At 38.9% G+C, this 17,814-nt stretch overlaps 1 protein-coding gene across 1 annotated transcript in view; it reads right to left on the reverse strand.

Moving 5' to 3' along the window:
• Positions 1-12,737, reverse strand: part of lrguk (leucine-rich repeats and guanylate kinase domain containing) — a 121,788-nt gene extending 109,051 nt beyond the window's left edge. Inside the window, exons 1-7 of the mRNA XM_048609989.1 lie at positions 12,330-12,737; positions 9,509-9,616; positions 6,916-6,997; positions 4,358-4,458; positions 3,085-3,166; positions 2,054-2,178; positions 449-592 (exon numbers count right to left, since the gene is read on the reverse strand). Coding sequence (XP_048465946.1) covers positions 449-592; positions 2,054-2,178; positions 3,085-3,166; positions 4,358-4,458; positions 6,916-6,997; positions 9,509-9,616; positions 12,330-12,638 — 951 coding nt within the window. The 5' untranslated portion in view covers positions 12,639-12,737. The remainder of the gene's footprint in view (positions 1-448; positions 593-2,053; positions 2,179-3,084; positions 3,167-4,357; positions 4,459-6,915; positions 6,998-9,508; positions 9,617-12,329) is intronic.
• Between the last annotated feature and the right edge of the window lie 5,077 nt (positions 12,738-17,814).

Raw genomic sequence — 17,814 nt, forward strand, 5'->3', positions numbered from 1 at the left:
TCAAGTCATTTATATATATTATGAATCGTTGGTCCCCAAGCATTGATACTTGTCGTACTCCACCAGACACTCCCTGCCACTCAGAAAAGGATCATTTATTCCTGCTCTCTGATTCCAGTCTGCCAACCCATTATTGATCCTTATTACTCCCTATCTCATGTGGTTTAATTTTTTCCACTAACTTCTTATGAGGGACCTTATCAAAAGCCTTTTGAAAAATCCAAATAACACATCCATTGTTCTCTCTTACCTATTCTACTTGTTACATCCTCAAAAAAAAACTCCATCCTACTTACCAAGCTATTAGGTCAGTTACAATGTACCAATTTTAAATACATTTTCATTCTGTAGGTACCATGAAAGGAGCTCATTCACTGGCCAGATTGTAGTGGAATTCAGTAAACCTTGAATTTGTCACATATATTGCATACCATGCATAGGTTCTTACCTGATTGTTCTGCAGATTGATTGTTTCCAAAAGGTCATGGTCTGCCAAACCTTTCAAAGATTCTATTTTATTGTTTGACAAATCAAGCTTGTGCAGGCGTTTCAGTTTTGCCAGTCCCTTCACATCTGTGATCTTGTTACCTTGCTGTGAATAAATTATAAATGTAAGAGAGAAAACTATTTGACACCCTGAGATAATTTGTTGTTGATAATTTCAGGGGAGAATAGAAAATCAAGTTTCCTTTTATATAAGATAACAAGGTGTAGAGGTGGATGAACACAGCAGGCCAAGCAGCATCAGAGGAGCAGGAAAGCTGACGTTTCGGGCCGAGACCCTTCTTCAGAAACTGAAGGGTCATTTCTGAAGAAGGGTCTAGGCCCGAAACATCAGCTCTCCTGCTCCTCTGATACTGCTTGGCCTGCTGTGTTCATCCAGCTCTACACCTTGTTATCTCAGATTCTCCAGCATCTGCAGTTCCTACTATCGCTTCCAATGAAAAAATTTGAATGTAAAACAGGTTTTTACAGCACTTGAGATTTGCCAAAGGGCTCCGTGGGCTGGAAAACCTTTGATTGACAGCTGAGCTTCCAACATATTGAATGTCGTAACAACAAGCAAATCATCTGAAAGTGATCATGACAGTTGTATCTTCTTGATTTTTTAAATAAAACTTTTATCAAGGAATTAATAATACATTAAAGCCTTACGTAATATTTTTCTTTTCCAATTATATTTCTCATACCAGATGGTACTTCACATTTAATGCATATGGGTGGTACTTAATATTTCCACCAGGCTGGGAGGTGGAGAGGGGGTGGGATTTAATAGTGTCACCAGCACAACATACAGCATCTTTTAGCTTTCTGACTCCCATCAGTTAGACTGAGATGGGTAAAGTGGGATTTGCCTCACCACCACTAGGTCAATGGAGGTCCTGAAGTGGCTATGCCCACTCCATGGAAAAATCATAGTACAGATAATAGTTATTTAAGTTATGAGAATCACAAAGGCTCCAAACACTGCAACACTTCATAATTTATGGATGCAAGCATAACTCATAGTAATAATAATAATAACCGAGACTTCGTGACATTGTAGGTCCCATCCATATTAAAAAGTTGAGATCAAAAATGTTATCTCAGACTTTGGGGAACTGACTTCACAGAAATGTCATGAACAATCAGTAGTTGTAAGTATTGCATTCCATTTCTTTACACAGGGCACATTTGGCACTGATAGAGAGAAAAGGAATGAATGGCCGTGCACGATAAAAAATAATGGACAAACAAATTGGTTTTAGGGTTAGATGTGTCCCATAAAATCCCAAGGAATTGAAGGATATGGTGAGGATGAGCCATGGAAAAAATATTGACTTTTCAAGAACAATGGTCTTGACCTATTCCCTTTTTATTTTCTCAAATTTCTAGTTTTGTTAATAATACTTATTACTTTCATTGTGTACTTTGTGACCTCTCCCAGCCAACCTTTGGAACATCTGAAATGTCGGGAACAATGGGCAGTGCTTTAAAGCTTACTCCTTATTCCTCTAGGCAAGAGACAAAGTGAAAGAAATAAGAAACAAAGCTAAATAAATTCATGACTTACGAGGCAAAGGAACTTAATTGGCAAGTTGTCCAAACCGCAAACTTTCGAAAGTTTATTTTCTGCTAGGCTGAGGTAGCTGAGACTTTTACAGTTGCTCAAACCTTCAATTGTTTGGATTTGATTATCTGTAAACCAGCAATTACTCATAAAGAAAAATGCAGCAGAAATAATGAACAATTTAAATCCCCAAAAAAATTTGCAACTAAGTAAATCCTGCCAGTCCACTTAATTTTCTTTCTCAACTCACACTGCAGATCAGGGGAACTGTAGGCTTTGGAATTATGACATTCAGCTATTGTAATTAGGATTTCTTTCCACAGAGAATGGAGAAAATTTTCTTTGTTTATACCTTTCCCACATTTCATTGCAATCTACTGAATTTGCTAGACTAACCGCTTTTTGGATGCTGTGGATATCGTGCTTTAGTATATAGCCATATGTTTTAGTGACATAGCAACATTTCTCTTTGCTCCAAACCAACCCTGCCAACACTGAAATATTTTGTTGAAGAGTCATTAAGCTAAAATGGTAACTCTGTTTCACTGTCCAAAGATGCTGACACCTGCTGAGAGTTGCCAGCATTTTCTGATTTCATTTTCTTCTACAATAACATTTGGCCAATTGCCTTTTTCCTCCTGCATCTGTTTATTCAAGTATCTAATTTTCTATCTTTATTCCAGCCTTTCTTTAGAAGTTACCCATTCTCTAAATGGTATCTAAGCCGATGACCCTAAAATGTCTTCCTTATTTTCCTAAGCCTCTGAATTGAACACTTCTTCAACTTTAGTGTCTTAAACATACACCATAATTGTTCCCAACTTCTTCCCTGATATTGGTCTCTAGTACTCACTTAGCATCACCCTACTTATAAATTCCATCCTCACACCATGGAGTTTTCTTAAATTCCCTGTCATTCAGATTTATAACTGGAATGAGGAGACAATCTAATAATAATTGAAAAATAATTAAATATTTCAAGAAAAGAACTATTCTTATTATTTTTGCAAAATGTGTGAACATGTAAAGGATACTGTCCAAATTCAATTTAAAGAGGAACTGATAGTCTGATAGATCATTCATATTAGATATCTGGTTGTGGGAAAAATCTACTTCCTGCAATGTAAAAAAAAGACAGTGACTATATCTTGAATGTAACTTGGTGCTGTCCATTTCCTGAAACAACATCAGTTCAAACAATTTCAGGACACCAAAGCCTAATCATGGCTTGAAATGGTAAAAACATATTTAATAAACATGGAGTATATATAATTTTACAGTTATACTATTTTACAATGGCAAAATTCTAATAAAATGAGAATAGGAAATGCTCAATTAAAAATAAAATGAACAAGAGTTAAGAAATAAAAACAATAAGTGCTAGAAAAACTCAATAGGTCTGGCAGCATCTGTGGAGAAGGAAACTGTGTTAACACTCGAGTCCAGTATGACTCTTATTCCAAAGAAAGTCATACCAGACTCAAAATATTAACTCTGTTTCACTCTCCACAGATGCTGCCACACCTGCTGAATTTCTCCAGAAGTTTCTGTTTTTATTTCAGATTTTCCAGCATCCACAGTATTTTGCTTTTATAAGAGTTAAGAAATGCTTCTTGAACTGTAAGAGAACTTACTGAGAACACAATGGCAACTTTTGAAAAAGATGACTGTTCTCAGTTCTGTTCTATTCTGCACCGATTCCTTCATCACTTTTTTTTTTATTATATGAGCAAGGTTATCAAATTCCAAGCACATAATAATGAAATTTTAAAGTTCTACTATTCTTGGTTTCAAACTTTATTATTGCTGCAGTTATATTGGATTGAAGGACAGGAATTGGATTAAAGCTGTACTCCTTCAAGCACGCTTCTGGTGTCATTAGCCTTTAACATCATTCTTTAAAGTTCAATATTCTAAAGTACAAAATAATCAGAGCTTGTTACTCAGACAATCTTACCAATCCAGATGTGCATATCAGGAAATCAAATGTTCTGTCCACTATTTCCAAATATGTACATCTGGTTCTTGAAGCTCCTTGAGGTTAAGCTAAGCTCAAAAAGCTAACACAAATATAAGCTTTGTCAAACAAATATATTAATGTATCTTAAGATTACTTTCCAAACTTATATAAAAGCAGTACTCTGATAAATTGGCAACACATAACCAATACTTTCCATATGTAATTCATTCATACCTCCTTTGTTTTACATTATTTATCTTGCCTCAATCCTTGCATAGAATCCTGTCCCAAACTGAACATTGAGTAAGTAAGACTTTAATTTGTTTAAAAGCCACTCAATGAATTACCTTTATATTTTTGGGTAGTTTTAGATCAGCCAGTGAGTTCAATTCATTGTGGGAGGCATCCAGCTGCAGCAGGTAGGGCATGCAACTAACACAACGCAAATCTATAAATCATAAAAGTAATGTTCAACTGCAACTGAGAAGACAAGCTACTTGAATAATAATGTTCACAATTAACTGAAATGCGATATATTACAATACATTTTATTGGGGCTTATTTTGTTTTGTTGTGGTTTATTTTCAAATTTCCTCAAAATGAAAGCCGATCTTGTCAAAATGCATCTAAGCCATAGTTTTATTGTGTAACGATGCTGTCACTTTAAAGAGGTTATTTTGTCCTTGGATATTTTGAAGTGTAAAGGCAGAGGTACCGAAGAGTCTAGGGAATAACAGTTTAACACAGTGGCCAGTTCTCCCAGTTCAGGTTTTTTCTAGTTTTTTTTAGCTGTAGCAGTCACAGATGTTTTGAGCACCACAAGGGTTGCAAGCTTCAATAAAGGATTCTTAACTGACTTTCTTTGAAATCTCTCTCTGGATGTTGTTCCCTCCTGCTTGTAAGAATCTTTGTTTGAATTTACCTTTTTGCCAAGTGTGTTTCTGGGATATTATTATATTGGAACAGTTAATTAGTTAGGGGAAAGCGATAGCCTAGTGGTATTATCGCTGGACTGTTAATCCAGAAACCCAGATAATATTCTGGGGACCTGGGTTCAAATCCCGCCATGGCAGATGGTGGAATTTGAATTCAATAAAATACCTGGAGTTAGGAGTCTAATGATGACCATGAATCCATTGTCAATTGTTGGAAAAACCCATCTGATTCACTAATGTCCTTTAGGGAAGAAAACTGCCATCCTTACCTGGTCTGGCCTACATGTGACTCCAGACCCACAGCAATGTGGTTGACTCTTAACTGCCCTCTGGGCAATTAGGGATGGGCCATAAATGCTGCCTAGCCAGCAATGCCCTCATCCCGTGAATGAATGAATGAAGAAAAGTTGCTGTATTGGGTTAGTTAGGTTTTCCAATAGTTAAGTTACTCTAAATTCTGCTTTCTTTTGTTCTGTTTCAACTGTAGCGTTTAAATAAATTTTGTTTTGCTTAAAGCCAAGTGGTTTAACCAGTTGCAACACCCACTTCAGATCTGCCTTTAAAATAAAGAAAAGTTAGGGTCCAGGCTACCTTCTTAAAATAATTTGATGGGGTCTGGCTTAGTCTGGTCCATAACAGTTGTTAAACTTATAGTTCAAAGCACAGTAATCAGTTTCAGAATGTTAAGTAACACTCTTGACAATTTGTTCTTCAGTTTCATTAATAAATAGGTCATGGAAAAAAAAACTTTCTTTAAATCCTTTTTTTTCTATAAAATATAAACGTCTTTCAGTAACTAATGGACGAAAGGAAAACGTGAAAGTGAGATGGGAAGGAGCAAAAAAATGTAGTTTCTACTTGCTTGACTGTACCTGATATTTTGAAATCACACCTGGAGCTGGTGTAATATTAACTGTAGAATGTTAGCAAACCTAAACCCAGAAATTCATTTCTATAACATTTGAGTTGTTGCTTCCATTTTTTTCTGCATTTTAATTTTTTTATTACAGATGTTTAATTATTTACCAATGCTTATTAGAGAAATGACCTTTTCCCCTCAGTATCATTTACTTATTCTAAATGTTTTCACTAATTTCATGAACAGGCAGTTTAATGCACAAGTATGAGTTAAAATCCCACCATGGTTGGTTAGGTACTTGAATTCAGATTTTTAAGTGGTGATAATGGTAAAAGTGACCACAAAACTATTACATTGGCATCTGTTGGCCCTTATTTCAAACAGGCTGGAGTACAAGAGAAGGGAAGTTTTACTACATCCGTACAAAATGCAATTAAGACCACATCTGGAGTAACGTGAACAGTTTTGGTCCCCTTATTTAAGTAAAGATATTATTTCATTGGAGACAGTTTGAAGGTTCGCCTGGATGATTCCTGGTATGGAACGATGGTCTTTTGAGCAAAGATTAAACAGGTTAAGGCTCAACAGGTGATGGTTATATGGTAAAAATAAAGGTTAACTGGGTGAGTATATACGGGGATCAAGTAATCAGTCAGAATTGGAGTTTTGTGATGTAATAGTCAGAATACAACACTGACTGGTATAAGTATATGCTTGGATTCTATCTAACCAACATTTTAACCTCTAGTGTTTAACAAGTTATGCCTTGTTTCCACTGTTTCACTAGCCCATTCTTCAATGGCTACTCTATAATCCACTGATAAACAATACTCAGCTCTCAATGTGCAGTGGCAGCTTATCATGGTCAGACATTCTATCCCTGACAATATGAAACTTCCCGTGAGTCATACACCACATGTCAGAAGACCTACTAGAATATTATTAGAGGCGATACTGCATTATTGTTAGAGGCCGACTTACCACTTATGTTCACAGTAAATCTAGGATATAGTATTAGGTTGGTGTAGGTTAATGACTTCACTGTGTTCCTGCAAATTTTTTTTGATCCATTGTGAAAATAGTTCCAGTGTACTAATCTAAATATTTATACCTCTTAGTTTATTATAAGGGAGTTCCAACTTCTGGAGGTGAATGTAATCATAAAGAATAGAGATGTCACATAGTTTGCAATTCTGAAAAACAGAAAAGAGGACTTAATTGCACAGAAACACTGGGTAAGGTGAAATAATAATGCATTCATATCAATTAGGAAAAACTGATCTGAAATCTAACCCTTGTAAGCTTTGTCAGGATTTCTCTAACAATTTTCCCAGCTTTTTAATTTAGGCTTGGCATACCTCTGTCACTCAGATTTACAGCTATGCCAGATGTGACTAAATCAGTTGTCAGGTCTCCTTTGGAACCAGGATAAAGGGGTATAGGGCCACCTGAATCCATCTGGCTTTCAGTGACAACTTGTTCCGCTCCTGTTTTTATAAGCCTCGAATCAACCAGCACATTTACTCCTTCTGTTAACGAATCGTTTTCAAAAGGTTATTTGCCGAGGATGTGAATAGATGGAAAATGGAATAGACCAGTACTGATGGGAAAAATTGGGCAAAAATACACTAATATCACTCATGCATGATTGAATTTATCTGGTATGTCTGATACGTTATTGAGAATAATGTAATAGAACACCAAGTATGGAACCACAGAATGATTGCAGCATAGAAGGAAGCTACTGGTCCTGTTATGCTTGCGCTGGCTATCTGAAACAAACAATTCATCTAATGTCATTCCGCTGCCTTCTCCCTGCAGAGCTGCAGATCTTCCTTTTCTGATAATAATCCAATTCTCTCTTAAATCCTTCAAATGTAGCTGCCTCCATTACACTCTTAGGTCTGATTTTATGCACAGAAAAGAGAGCGTCTGAAACTTAGATAAAATAGCACTCGTGCCAAATTCAAAAGCCCCATCCTGAACCTGGATCCCAACTGTTTTCACAGTAGGTCACACATTGGACATGTAAGTTTCATGGTGACAACTCCACATACAAAACTGAAGCTAATTTCAGACTAATCTGATGAATGGGAATATCATTTTTTCTTTATGTCATGGGACATGAGCGTCGCTGGCTAGACCTTCATTTATTGCTCAGAGGGCAGTTAAGAGTTGACCATATTGCTGTAGGTCTGATGTTACATACAGGCCAGACCAAGTAAGGATCATAGATTTACTTCCCTAAAAGATATTATTGAACCAGATGGGTTTTCACAACATTTGACAATGGTTACATGGTTGCTATTAGTTATTTATTAATTCCAATTTTGTTACTGAATTCAAATTTCACCATCTGCCATGGCAAGATTCAATTCCATGTCCCAAGAACCCATGAACATTAGCCTGGGATTCTGGAATACTAGTCTAGTGACATTACCACTACATCATTGCTTCCTTCCAATATGCTTCACATATTAGACCCAGTAGGAGTATATATAAACTTACTGGAATTCTTTGGAGAGGAAGGTACCCTTTTGAAAAAGTAAAATATCCTTTTCTGGTTATGGCCCAGGACATCTTTGGGAGATGTCAAATGTCCTTTGGGATTGTTAAACATAGACATGAATGTGCATAAAAAGTGAATAAACTCATTGAAACTGTAAAGCCATTTGGAAAGGTAAAAGCATTTACATCTCTTGCTCTTCAAAAATAGGAGGTCAAAACTATCTGCTTGTTGTCTCGTTCTGTTTATGTACTCTGAGGAGCACCATTACAGGATTAGCACTGCATGACTGATCTCACAATCTATCATTATCACAGTTGGGGGAAGTTTCTGATAAAATCTCACAAAGCAATGAATTAGGAAGCTATGTCATAATTGCACTCAGTTCTATGGGAAAGAAATTAAAGTGTTTTCGCTCCTGGACAATGCTGTAGTTGTGTATTTGTGAAATCTGTGCAAAGCAAATTGACAATAATACAAAGTCTATGAGTTGGAAGGTGTCAGATGTAGAAGGGGTGAGTGCCATGCTCATCTTGATCATAGTTATATTGCCATTCCTATGATCAGACTTGGCTTAAAGCAGATGGAAGAGCTCTATGAGTGTCTCCTTGTTGAAACTGAGTCTGCAGAGCCTGCAAAAGCAATTTTCCTCTATCATTATGGAACAATTCTGCCATTAAGAACTCAGTTCCTGACAAGTGAGAGACTTGGTGACCTTTAATGCAAGATTAGTATACTGCAAATGCAATGTATAATGATGAAGAAAATTGCAAGTTCTTCCATCAAGCAGTATTTATTAAAAGATTCACACCAGTAATAAAGAGATCCTGTGTGCAAATGTGCATGACCAGCAGTGATTTCAAATGCAACATTGTAAGGGGTTGAAGTGAGCGAGTGGATGTATTCACTCTTTTATGACCCACATGAGAATTCAATAGCAGAAATTTCCAGCTCTGTTCTATGGCTGAGATGAATGGATGAAAACATCTTAATACTCCCAGTGCCCTAAAAAGTGGTTATTAATCTAACTGGGCATTTGCAATGTAAGTATACAAAGGACAATATCATGTTATCATAATCCCATGAGAAGTGGTAGTTTATGACACAACATATATTCAGTTCATCAATAGTTAGAATTTATATTTGGATACCATCAGCCAATAGCATTTTCAGTCACATCTTGTGCTGACAAACTTACAGGAAGGGAGAGATGGAGATAGGTCTGTTCTAATCCAGTTGCTGAATGTCTGAGGTTTGATAGACCTTTCACCAGTATATCTTCTGTTAGTACACCATCAAATTCTTCCTGCAAAACAAGACCACTTGTTAAAAGTTTCAAACGTTTCCTTAACACACACCAAATAAAGCCATCTGTTCTAACAATTCACAAATGCATGCACCAGTTAGTATAGCAATCTCAGCTGTGCTGTGATGGTGATATGCTAAATGTAAGACAGTCAAGAGAAAAGTATTCAAGGTGTCAGGTGTAGTGTACCAAAACAAAAGATGAAAGAACCCATCTCAATGCATAAGTATAAAGACACATTGTAAAATCTGCAAAATATAATTTCCACTCATCTGGGGCAGCAGACATACTTTCCACAGTCCAAAATATTTAGATAGGCCAGCAAGACATGAGAATTAGGAACTCACAATTGTGTATCACATGTCTTAACAGCATGGGGAAACTGAGCCCATTGCTAACTTGTGATAAATTTCACTTTTCATAGTCAAAACTTTCACTTCTATTATTCTCCTTGTCTTGTTAGTTCAATGGAAATGGCTTAAGTTTTCTTTTTAACTCAAGATGCATGTCCAGCTTATACCACATGCTGGGACACTGATCGACAGCCTCAGGAACAGGTCTATCCCTCCAAGATCTTTTAATTTACAAAATTGATTACTCAGTCATTTTAGGTACCTTGAAGTATAGCAGGGTTGCTCAGCTCAGATTTTGAATTACTATCACCAAGCCATAACATAGCTCAAATCCATAGTTCAATTAGAACAGAGAACATAGAATCCCTACAGCATGGACACAGGCCATTCAGCCCACCAAGTCTCCATTGACCCTCCGAAGAGCATCCCACCCAGACGCACATCCCTATCCTTTCCCTGTAACCCCTCATTTCTCATGGCTAATCCACCTAGCCTGCACATCCCTGGACACTATGGGAAATTTAGCATGGCCAATCCACCTGATCCATTTTCGGACTGTGGGAGGGAACCGGTACACCCACAGGAAACCCAAGCAGACACCAGGAAAATGTGCAAACTCCACACAGTTGCCCGAGGGTGGAATCGAACCCAGGTCCCTGGCGTTGTGAGAGGGAGTGCTGACCACTGAGCCACTGTGCTTACTTCATCTACCGTCATTTGATTTTCGTTAATATACTGTTGGTTCCCAATTCTAATTCATGATAGAATTCCCCCGGAACAATTTACTGCAATGAAATGGAACTCAGTTCTGATAAAAGTAGACAAAATTGAAACACTTGCAACAAACTTAAGCGGGAAGCACTGAGTGGATGACTCAACTCAACCTCCACCTGAGGTCTCCCGTAGTACACATGCCAGTCTTCAATCCATTTGATTCACTTCACGTGATACCAAAAAAAGGCTGAAGACACTGGATACTTCAAAGACTATATGCCCGGATAACGTTCATGTAATCGTACTGCAAACATTTGCACCAGAACTAGCCACACCCCTTGATAAGCTGTTCCAATACAACTATAACACTTAATGTTAATGGTAAATGTGTAAAGTTTCCTATGTCCTGTGCAAAGAAAGCATGAAAAATCCAACCTGGCCAATTAATGTCCTATCAATCTATTCTCAATCACCAGTAAAGTGATGGAAGGGATCATTGTCAGTACTATCAACCAGTACTTGCAAAGGAATAACTTGCACATTGACATTCATTCTGGATTCTGCCAGGGTTACTTGGCTCTCAACCTCATTACGGCTTTAGTTCAAAGAGTTCAAGCTGATCTCCAGAAGTGAAGCAAGAATGATTACATCACAGCAATATTCAAACAAGTACAGCATCAAGGAGCCCTAGCAAAACCAGAGTTACTGGGAATCAGGGGAAAACTGTCTGTTGGTTGAAGTCATGCCTAACAGAACAGAAGATGATTGTGGTTGATAGAGGTCAATCATTTCAACCCCAGGAATTACAGCAGAAGTTCCTCAAGGTAGCCATTTTCTAATCAATCTGTTCAGATATGTTATTACACATCTCTGAATCAGAGAGGACTTGAACCTGTGTCTCCTGGCTCAGAGGTAAGGATGCTACCACTGCAGCATAGGATAGTGTCCTAGGCCAAACCGTCTTTAGCTGCTTCATCAATGATCTTGCTTCCATCATAAGGTCATAAGTGACATACGTTGGCTGGTAGTTGCACCACGTTCAGCATCATTCTCGAATGTCCAGATCTGAAGCAGCCAATGTCCATGTCTGGCAAGACCTGAACAACACCAAAACTTGGGCCAATAAGTGACAAATAACATTTGCGCCACACAAGTGCCAGACCCCCACTATCAACATCCTGAGGTAACTAATGAACAAGTCCCATGTACCTTGATACTTTTAAAAAAGTTAAAGTTTATTTTTAAAATTTATCTCTTTAATATATTCAGGAATTTAGCCTCCACAGCCTCCTGTGGTACAAGATTTGAGAGGTTTGCTATCATTTGAGTGATGAAATCTTTCCCTACCTCAGTCCTAAATGGTCTACCCATGGTTGGTAAGTTAAGAACCAGGGGATATATCTGAAAATATCTCAGATACGTCCCCTAGTTCTTAACACACCAACAAAGGAGAACATGCACCCTGCATCTAGTCTGTCCAGCCCTGATGCTTGTATACAAGTTCTGGAATGAGACTATTGAGATGATTCTCTTCAGGAAGACTTTGGATGCAGTTTGAATGGCCTGATTCTAACTCTTGTTAGAATGACTAAAATCCCTGTGGGGTGGCGGGGGGGGGGGTTAGTCCAGTTATATTGGCTACAAACCTGCAACACCCCCTCCGCTGGGATCTCGCATTCCTCCAAGCAACTGCTCTCGCTGCTGCTCAGGGCGCTGTCCAGCAGCTCTTGGTAGAACTCTTCCACCATCTCATCGCTCTCCTCGTCCAGCAGATCGTCCAGCAGCTCCCCGGCCAGTTCCTGCACAGCCTCCTCCAGAGCCTCGTCAGCGCACACCCGCACCATCTCCTCCAGCATCTGCCACACCATGTCCTCCTGTTCTTGCATGTCCTCTTCCTCCTCCACCGACTCGTCGAGCAGCATATCGCCCTCACTAATCGTCGCCGCCACCTCCATCACCTCAAACAACGAGAGCGAGTGAACCCTCTTCTCCCGGTTGCAAATAGCAGACTTTATCCACTCTCAGCCCTGACTCCAACTACCGCCATCTTGTTGTCAAAGCGGTTGCTAAGAGACGGCCGGCCCCACGGGGCCTCACGGAAGTTGTGGACAGTCGGGAACTACAACTCCCATAGAGCATCGCCGCTGCACATGCGCACATACTGTGTATTGGGAAGGATCCTTGAAGGGAGACAAAAAAGCCATTGTAGGTAATCAACGAGCAGGGAGAAGCTACCAATAAACATTTACTGCTAAAATAAAAATAAAATACTGCAAACGCTCGAAATCAGAAATAAAAACAGAAAATGCTGCCAGCGCTTCCACAATCTTTTTTGGCGTTGAACAAGTTATTCCAGATCAAAACACCTGTGTGAAAGGAAACACATCTTCAGTTGTGTCTGATAACTTTAAATCTGTTTCCTTCAGATTCTAATTCTATCAAAATACTCTACGAGTTTTCACTGGTGAATTAAATCTTCGCATGACTTTTTGTTCCAAGATGGACAATCTCAATTGCCTTAGTCTCTCCATGTAACTCTCCATTCCAAAAATGTGTTAGTTAGATGGATTGGCCATGCTAAATTGCCCATGGTAATCAAGAACGTGCAGCTAGGTAGGTTAGCCATGCAAATTGCAGGGTTACAGGGATAGGTAGGGGGATGGGACTGGATAGGACGCTCTTCGGAGGGACGGTGTGGATCCACTGGGCTGAATGGCCTGTTTCCACACTGTATGGATTCTATGATGATGATGAACTGAACTTCCTCAACTGCGGTATTGTTCTAGTGAATTTCTGCACCTTTTGTAAGGCCTCAACAACCTTCCAACAAGGTTAGTCTTTGTCACTTGACTCCCATTCTTTTGGAGAACATGACAATTATACTTAGACAAGGGTATGTAGATGCAATTCTTTTTATTTAAAAAAACACAATTTGAGAATTCCCCATTATTACACCATAGGCTTGAAAGCCTCCAATAACTCTTCTATAGAAGCATGCTGAGTGAATAATTTGTTAGTTGATGACTAGCATATACCCACTTAAGGTTAGAGATTTTTTTCTCCGCTATCTGCTTTAAATTAGCTATATCTTTGACTAGGCATTTTTGTTTTAGATCTTTTGTGGAATATACATTATACCACAAAGATTGACAATCTATGATTGATATTGGTCTTGTTACTTATCGCATTTCTTCCAAGATCTTAAAGAAATACGACATTGTGTTAACAGCATCAACAAGAGCTAGAATTTTAGCGGCTAATTTCACCATCTTTCTTACTTTCTTTGCCTCTTATGCCAAGCGACAATTCTTCCCATTTTCTTCAACAACAAATATCAGAAACACTCCTGCAGTGGAAAATCCATCACTAAGATTTGCATGTGAGGTATCATTAAAAATTATTCATGCCATATTATCGGGATCACTTAAAGATGAGAACTTCAACTTATGCTTCTTGGTTTCCAATTTTAAAAATAGTTTTATTCACACTCAAGATGTCCACCTTTGGATTTTTCAGGACAACACATAAGTTCCAGCACATTAAACCTTATCTGGTCTGGTCTGTGTAACTAATCAGTTATAGAGTCATAGAGTAATACAGCATGAAAATAGGATCTTTGGCCCAAACTGGTCCATGCTGACCATGGTGCCCACATTTGGTCCATATTCCTCTAAACCCAAGTACCTATCCAAACGTTTTTAAAGTGTTGCTATTGCACCTGCCTCAATCACTTTCTCTGGCAGCCTATTCCATATACGCACCACTCTCTGCATGAAGCATTTGCCTCAGGTTCTTCTTAAATCGATCCCCTCACACCTTAAACCTGTGCCCTCTAGTTTTCAATTCTCCATCTCTGGGAAAAAGACTATGTGCATTCATCCCATCTATGCCCCTCATGATTTGATACTTCTCAATAAGGTCACCCCTAATTCTCCTATGTTCCAAGGAATAAAGTCCTATCCTGGCTAACCTCTCCCTATAACTCAGGCCTACTAGTCCAGGCAACATCCTTGTAAATCTTGTTTGCACACTTTCCAGTTTAACTATGTTTTTTCTATAACAAGGTGGCCAAAACTGTACATAATACTTCAAGTGTGGCCTCACCAATGACTTATACAACTGTAACAATAACATCCCAACTCCTGTCCTCAATGCCTTGACCGATGAAGGCCAGCATGCTAAATGCCTTCTTCACCAACCTGTCCATCCCTGATGCCGCTTTCTAAAAACAATGTACTTGTACTCCTAGGTCCCTCTGTTCCCGCAACACTCCTCAGGACTTTACTAGTTGAGCTGACTAATGAGATTCCTCAGGTATTCCTTTTCATTCTTGGTAGCAGCCCCATCTTTCTGTCCAGACCTAGTATGAGTAATTGCAATTTACCAAGTAAGGCTCCCAATGTAGAATTACATTTGACTCACTTTGCTTAATTTCCAAATCCACATATTTGAAAACTCCAGAGGCTTGACAGCTAAGTTTGAACTTCTCAATTTGATTGATAGTCCTTTTCCAAAGTCATTGGTGCTCCCCCCATAACAAATCATCACTATGCATCATAAAGATACCCAAAAGTGTTCTATTATAATACCAATAGAACATTGTCAGAGTTGCCTTCAGTTGTGAAGATCCTAACATTGACAGAACTATCCTTACCAAAAAAATACCATTCCTGAATAGCATCATTTAACTCATAGACACATTTCTGCAATTTCCTTCCAGAGCTTTGGAGGCTGTAAGAACACTTCCCTCTCAACAGGTTACCCTAAAGAATAGCTGCTTTAATATCTAGAGAATTAACTTCCAAGAAACAGTTGCTGAAACGGTTGAAATCTTCTTCAAAATTACCTTTGCAGCTATAGCAGAATCCACACTGTTGTCTTACTCACCAAGACATTGCTCAAAGCTGCCAGCTACTAACTTAGCCTTACCTATAATCCCATATGGTAGGACTTTTGTGTACAGATCTCTTTTATGACAAAGCAAGTTGACCTCTTATCATCAGTGTCTGAACATAATCTAGATTCTTTATGGTTCTGAAACTCTTAGTTTAGCCTTTTTTGTCACCCTATCTTCAATTCTACTATTAGCTACAAGCAACACCCAATCACAGGGTCATCTATTTTTATCCACTGTTTGAGAAAGCTTTCCATTATCCATGCTACCCTGTCACCTTGTTCAGCTGTAGCTTATTTTCTCATGTTGAAATCTCTCTGGACTACTCCAGATATCTGCTAAAAACCCTCTCAACTTTAAGTAATGTTTTCTTCCGAGGTGTATCTCCTGAATCAGTACTCAATCTGGAACTATGTTTACTAGTTCACCACTCTTGTACTCTTGCTGCTAATCAATGGCTCTCACTTCTGGTCCCTTATCTTGGACATTTAGAGTTGGCGCATATTTCCTGAGCTTTAAAGTCCTACTCTTCTGGTTCCAATCACAGCACACGTGGGTATGCAAAGTATGTGGTGTTTCATCATTAATATCTGCTCCCCCATTTTCAAAGTTTGAAAATCTATGACTCAATCTGATCACTCACAAAGAATGTGCCTTTCTTGTTGGATTTCAATGTTGTATATGAATGTTTTCCCATCACATCCAATAACCTTCCCTGGCTCTTTCCATTCCGTGTCCACCTTTCTTAAAGTAAACCATGTCACCAGATCTAAAACCTTCCCCAGACAGTCAGATGCAATTTTTCAACACTCTCCTCATTTTTAAAAATACTTTTCTGCTGGCATGTAAGGGATTAGATGAGTGGAAAATTAATCTGATCATGCTCTTTCTTGTGCTGGAAGATCATTGTGCAGTATTTAAGATAATTCTTGGATCTGACCATATAATAATTTGTATCAGCTGTACCTCAACCATCTGAAAGGAATTTCTTTGTATATACTATCCATGTCAGTGCCATTTTTAACTTACCATTCAGATGATCTACCAGTATTTTGTGCAATATTTCAAGACTATGAGATGAGCTTTACTTTACACAAGCCATGGCTGAACAGACTTTCTGCAGCCATATGCACCATTTTACTATTTAAGTTCTCACACATGTCCAGAAATCCATCATTTGCAAGTTCACTTCCCTTATCTGTTGAGAATTTTGTTGGTGACCCAAGGCCAATGCTGACCCCCTTTTTAATGACTTTGCCAACTATAGTCTGTCTGTCCTTATTGTTCAATACCATGGATATACTAAACCTGGTCACTATATCTACAAATTATAATATTTGAACTTTATCCCATATCTTCAGATCCATGGCTACTACTTAGTAAATTCCTGGGCCAAAGGAACACTTACAACAGGGCATGGTGGTATCTTTTAATTAAGTAAAGTCGCCATAGTCTGACCAGATCATAGGGCTGCTCCATCATTCGGGAGAGATGACTGGTGGTGATTTAGCCTAAGGGGTCACTGTACCTCAGGCAAAGGGAGAATTTTGAGAAAGGAAGACCTTCATGGTAACCTCATCTGGTGCAGGAATTGAACCTGTCTGTTGGCATCACTCTGCAGTGCAAACCAGATGTCCCTGACCCCTGTAAAATAGTTACGCAGGAAAGCTCAGACTATTGAATACAGCTTAACTCCTCGGTAACTATAAACTGATTGCATATTTTTTTCTCACATCCTGGCTACACTGCTCCCAAACCAGTTGCAAACCCAAATCTTGAATTGACGACACCCACACACCCACCTCACCGGACTTGACTGGATAGATTGGACCGGAATTAGTGTGGGCGAAGCTAACCCAACTCACATCTTACCATCCCTCTCATCTCCTCATCTCCTCATCTCCCTGACCGCCACCAGTTCCACCCTGGCCCCCATTGTCTGACGTCCCTCACCCCAAAGTCAGACTTGACCCGACTCAACTGAATTTTCCCCACCTGTCACTGGACTCAAATCTCTCAGAGCTGATATCCACCCTTTCTTCCCATCCCAACCTACCCTAAACACTGCATCACTTACGTTGCCACCTTCCAACCTATCTACTTTGCACCTAATCCTTTCCCACTTGGCATCATACTCCCTATCCAGTTCGCACACCACTTACCTTGGCGCCCTACTACTTACTCATCTGGCACCCTGCCGCTGGTACCCTTCCGCTTCCTCAGTTACCACTCCACTT

Source organism: Rhincodon typus, chromosome 22, assembly GCF_021869965.1.
Source record: "Rhincodon typus isolate 14 chromosome 22, sRhiTyp1.1, whole genome shotgun sequence".
In the NCBI taxonomy this organism is placed as follows: domain Eukaryota; kingdom Metazoa; phylum Chordata; class Chondrichthyes; order Orectolobiformes; family Rhincodontidae; genus Rhincodon; species Rhincodon typus.